The sequence below is a fragment of the Eimeria necatrix genome, genomic scaffold (genome assembly GCF_000499385.1).
Source record: "Eimeria necatrix Houghton genomic scaffold, Enh_scaff351, whole genome shotgun sequence".
In the NCBI taxonomy this organism is placed as follows: Eukaryota; Apicomplexa; class Conoidasida; order Eucoccidiorida; family Eimeriidae; genus Eimeria; species Eimeria necatrix.
In genome coordinates, this window is record NW_013654024.1 from 27,501 (window position 1) to 32,990 (window position 5,490).

The 5,490-nt window shown below is 57.4% G+C and overlaps 1 protein-coding gene across 1 annotated transcript; it reads left to right on the forward strand.

The window, feature by feature from the left end:
• Positions 1-4,443: 4,443 nt before the first annotated feature.
• Positions 4,444-4,992, forward strand: ENH_00046300 (hypothetical protein, conserved; the record flags this gene model as incomplete). The annotated part of the gene is made up of 1 exon (XM_013581003.1): positions 4,444-4,992. One exon carries the CDS (start codon positions 4,444-4,446, stop codon positions 4,990-4,992), a length of 549 nt encoding a protein of 182 aa, XP_013436457.1.
• Positions 4,993-5,490: the final 498 nt, after the last annotated feature.

A 5,490-nucleotide genomic window follows, 5' to 3' on the forward strand; every position in this document is an offset into this window, starting at 1 on the left:
ATCGTTGAATAAGGATTTACCCGTGCTGCTGCTTAATCTTAAAGCTTTAAATTACGCAGCAAACCGAGTCCTGCTGCAGCAGCAGCAGCTGCTGCTGCTGCTGCTGGAGGCCCCAGGGGGGGCCCCCCGGGGGGGCTGTACACAGGGTCGATATGTGTTGCAGCAACCCCACCAATTTGTTTCTTTTGTTGCTAAAAAGATCAAAAATAATTAAATTAATTCTTTTAGAACATTTAATTGGCTTTTTGCTGCAAAGGGGTGCCGCTAGGCTTCGATGACGGCGCAAATGGCCCTCTGCTGCTGCCGCTGCTGCTGCCTCTGCTGCTGCCGCTGCTGCTGCTGCTGCTGCTGCTGCTCCCATCTGGTATGATTCTGCAGCTATTTGGTCTTTTTAATGCCTCAGAAACAGATGAGCAGCGCAGCACGGGTGCAGCTGCTGCTGCTGCCGCATCAGCAGCTAAAGACTGCAGCGATGATGCAGCAGCAGCACCATTTGCTGCAGTTGTTGCTGCTGCAATCGTTGTTGCTGTTGCTACTTTAAGAGCTGCTGCCGCTCTCGTCGCTGCTGCTGCTGTTCCCACTGTTGCTGCTGCTGCTGCTGCAGTGCCCTTTAGTAGGCCTAGAAGCACATTTCCACGGTCCTGCTGCTGCTGATAGATTTGCTGTTGCTGCTCCTGGTAGTGCTGCTTTCCCTGGTAGTGCTGCTGCTAGTGGTGCTGCTGCTGCTGCTGATAGTGCTGCTGCTGCTGCTGATAGTGCTGCTGCAGCTGCTCCTAATAGTGCTGCTGCTGGTAGTGCTGTTGCGTGTTTGTGCTGCTGCTGCAGTGTCGGTAGCAGCCTTAGTCAACATGCATCTGCTGCTGCTGCAGCTGCTGTCATCTGCTGCTGCTGCTGCTGTTGTTATCTGCTGCTGCTGCTCGCAGGCTACGGTGCTGCGCTGCTGCTTGCCAGCAAAACGCCAGAAGCCAGTAGCAGCAGCAGCAGCAGCAGCAGCAGCAGCAAGAACAGCAGCAGCAGCAGCACCTAAAGCACAAAAAGCGTGGAGGCCAACAGCCGCAGCAGCAAGCCAGCAGCTAACCCAAATAAACCAACAATAAATAAATAAATAAATAAATAAATAAATAATTTATTTATTGATTTATTTATTTATAATAAATAAATTAATTAATTAATTAAGTAATGAAATGAATCCACTAAGCAGCTTAAAGAGCAGCAGCAAAAAGTGCAAAAAGGAACAAATTAAAAAAGTTTTAAAAGATTAAATCGAAGGCAGCAGCGTGGAGAAGACAACGACGGACTAGCTGCTGCTGCTGCTGCTGCTGCTGCTGCTGCTGCTGTTGCTGGTGCTGCTGCTGTTGCTGCTGCTGTTGACAACGATGTCTCTGCTGCTGCCGCTACTGCTGCTGCTGCTGCTGCTGCTGCTGCTCCAAAAAATAGGCCTAACGAGGTTTGTGCTGCAGCGCTGCTGCTGCTGATTAACAGCCGCTCTCTGGTGTTGCTGCTGCTGCTGCTGCTGCTCAGCATTAATTGAGCTGGCAAGGCTTTTGCTGCAGCTGAGTTGCTGCTGCAGCTTACTGTTGCTGCTGCTGCTGGCAGCCCTCCTGCTGCTGCTGCCTAGCAGCCGCTTGCTGCTGCTGCAGCTTCTGGTAGTGCTGCTGCTGCTGCTGCTGCTGCTGCTGAACAAATAGGCCTAGCAAGTCTTGTGCTTTAGCTGCGCTGCTGCTGGCTGGCAGCCGATGTGCCGCTGCTGCTGCTGAATTCTTGAGTTCTGTCCTCGCAAGTTCTGCAGCACTATGACGAACAAAAGCAGCAATAAAAGGCCGCCGGAAATTGTAGCATATTTTTCCATAGGCCAGCACTTAATTACCTAGAGAGCTAGCCAGCTATTCTGCTGGCTAGCTAGCCAACAGCTAGCTAGCTGGCTGCCCAGCTAGCTGCCCAGCTAGCTGCCTACCTAGCTGCCTAAGTAGACTCCAGCTAACTGCCTGGCCGTGCAGCTGGCTGCCTAGCTAGCTGCCCAGCTAGCTGCCCAGCTAGCTGCCCAGCTAGCTGCCCAGCTAGCTGCCCAGCTAGCTGCCCAGCTAGCTACCTAGCCAGCTACTTGGCTAGCTGCTCAGCTAGCTGCTCAATTGTCTGCCATTTTGGATATCCCAAGAGCTAGCTAGATGGCTAGCTGAGTTTCTGCATACTCACATAGCTACGGAAGAGCTAGCTAGCCACAGCTAGCTAGCTGGCTATTTGACTGGCTAGCTGGTCGAGGGGCTGACTCAGAGACCCTACACGCAAACCTAAACCCTAAACCCTAAACCCTAAACCCTAAACCCTAAACCCTCGCCTGGCTTTTAGCCGCAACTGCCTCGATCTGGAAGACTGGGGGAGTTCCTGTCTGAAGAATAAAACGGGATAAAGGCAAAAGCCTGAAATAAATAAAGCAAAAACCACTAAATTAAATTAAATTTAATTTAATTTAATTAAAAATAAAACAAAGTAATGAAAGACTGAAGCAGCAAATGAAACTTCTGGGTTTGGTCGGCAGCAACTCGAGAGTCCATCGGCGAGACCGGGTCCTTGTGCGTCATTTTGCCTCGAAAAGGATATAAAGTACTTTAAAAGTGAAAGTAAACAATTAATTTATAATAAAATAAACGAAAAATAAATAAAATTAAACAATTAATTCACAAATGCTTTTATTTTCTTGTGTATCTCCAGCTCGAGCGCAGCAGACACCGCAGTGGTCGCCGTGGCCCGCAGCCGATCCCAAGGGGGGAGTGCAGAAAAGGGGAGCAAAGGGGGCCTCTGGATTTGTTTCTTTTGCTTTTATTTTGAATAAAATAAATAAAATGATAAATAGAACAAATTTGTTTATGCATTTGTTGTTAAAAGGAAGGGCAAAAGAGGAGGAGGCCGCGCGCCGGCGGCGGCGTCCCAGTGGACCACTGCAGCTTCCCGTCTGCGGGTCAGCTCTTCGCGAAGAATCCTCCGAAACAATTCAATTTTATTTAAATTAAATAATTTAAATTAATTTACTCGAAGGATTCTCCCAATTTCATCCTTTATGGCGGCTGCCAGGGCTCTCTTCTCGCTGCTGCTGTTGCCTCTGTGCTGCCCCCGGGCTGCAGCCCTTGGGGGCCCCCCCAGCCCCTCGCCCTCCCCTCTGCAGCAGCACCTGGGGGCCCCCGAGGGCCCCCCCGGCCTTGCTGGGGGCCCCCTGCCGCTCCCCGGGGGCCCCCTGGCTCTGTCTGCAGCCCTGGCGGGGGGCCCCCCCTCAGAGTCTTTCTCGGCTTCCCCCGCGGCTGCAGCGGGCGCCCCTGGCTCCGGGGCCCCCCCCTCGTGGGGGGCCCCCCCGCCGGGGTCTGCGCGCGCAGCTGGGGGCCCCCGGGGGGCCCCTTCGGGGGGCCCCCCGGGCCTGTCTTCTTGGTTTTCGGGCCGTTTGAGTTGGTCCTGGGCCCGCGCAGTGACCCCCCGCCTGACAGGGGGCGGCGGCGTGGGGGGCACTGTGAGCAAGACCCTCTTGGGGCGTCAGCAGCAGCCTTCCGCGGGGGCGTTGCTTCGCCGGGGGCCCCCCGCTGGGGGCCCCCCTGGGGGCCCCCCGGGGCCCCCGGGGGCCCCCCGGGGCCCCCCGGGGGCCCCCGGGGGCCCCCCGACCTCGTTTTTGGAGGAGGAGCGGGCCGGAGTGAACGCCCTGTGGTACGCGACGCGGGGCTGGGGCTGGAGGCACCCGGAGAACTGGAAGGCGCGGCAGTACTTGTGCATGAACTCGATGGACGGGCGGCCGTGCGGGCCGGACCCCTCCTGGAGCCAAATGTTCCCCGGGGGGCTGCACTGCCCCCCCAGCCACTGCTGCAGCGTCGTGCACACTGTCACCTTCTTTGGGGGCAACTTGTGCACTGCTAATGGGGCCCTTTGTGTCATTAAAAAGGCCAACTACTCTTACGGGTCTTGCGGCTGCAGCGGCGCAGTCTGCGGCCACCCCGACGCGGAGTGCGTCGAAGAGCCGGGGCCCCACGGCGGCGCCTACTGCCGCTGCAAAGAGGGGTTCACCGGAGACGGAAAGACCTGCTTCCCAGATATCTGCAGCAGCAGCAGCAGCAGCAGCAGCAGCAGCAGCAGCAGCAGCAGCAGCAGCGGGAGCAGCAGCGGGAGCAGCAGCAGCAGCAGCAGCGGGAGCAGCAGCGGGAGCAGCAGCGGGAGCAGCAGCGGGAGCAGCAGCGGGAGCAGCAGCGGGAGCAGCAGCAGCAGCAGCAGCAGCAGGTACTGCAGCCCGGGGCGGTGCGTGCAGCAGCAAGAAGAAGCGCACTGCGAGTGCCCCACAGGGTACGAGGCCCAGGGCCTGGAGTGTCTGCCCATCCCGCCCTGCCAGAGGGGCCCCCCGGGGGCCCCCGGGCCCTGTGGGGCCCCCGAGCGAGTGGCGGAGTGCGTGGATGTGGGGCGCAGCAGCTACGCATGCGTGTGCACCAGTGGTCACGCTGCAGTGACCACCGCTGCAGGGCCGGTCTGCGAGCCCGCCAGCAACAGCTACTACTGCAGCAGCAGCCCCTGCGGGCAGCAGGGGCTGCTGCGCTGCACAGACTTGGCGGAGGGGGGGGTGGCCTGCGAGTGCAGCAAAGGCTTTTTGCTGGAGAGGGGGCAGGGGTCCACTCCCTTCCGCTGCAGACCAGTGGACCACTGCAGCAGGAACCCCTGCGGCTCCGCGGCCGTGGCCCGCAGCTGCGCCCGCACTGCAGCGGGAGGCTACTCCTGCGTTTGCCAGGACTCTGCGCAGCTGCTGCAGGGCGAAGACGGCCCTTACTGCCAGCAGCAGCAGCAGCAAAACGGGCTCTTCGTCTACTTTGCTGCTGCTGCTGCTGCTGCTGCTGCTGCTCTCCTCGGAGTCGCAGTCTGGTGGCTCGCCTTCAAAGACGGGCCCAACGCCCAACAGGAATACGACTACACAGCAGCAGCTTTCCTCTCCGCCAGCGGCCAGCAACTCGCCACCTAACCACCAACAGCTAGCTGCCAGCTAGCCAGCTAGCTAGCTAACTGGCTAGCCAGCTAGCCAGCTACCTGGCTAGCTAGCGGGGTGGCTAGCTACGGGGTGACTCGCTAGTTGGCTAGCTGTCGGGCAAGCTCGCCGGATTGCTAGCTAGCTGGAGAGCTAGCTGGCTACCTACGTAGCTAGCTGGCTGGCTGGAGAGATGCCTCCAGCAGAAATTACAAACAAGTCCACCGAATCGACAACGCAGCTAGCTAGCTAATAGTTCACCTAGCTAGCTAGCTAGCTAGCTGGCTGGCTAGCTGGCAACGAGCCTAGCTAGGTAGCAAGCGAGCTGGCTAGAGGTAGCTAGCTGGCTAGCTGCTGCAGCGCCTGCTGAGCCTGGTGCGTCCATGTCGAGAGCTTTATTGACTTATTGGATTTAATTTTATTTCAAATGTTTCCAAAGTTTACTTTTCAAGTTTTTTTCCCTTTAAGGCCTTCAGAAATTTCTTTTTCCCTTGAGGCCCTCATTCCCC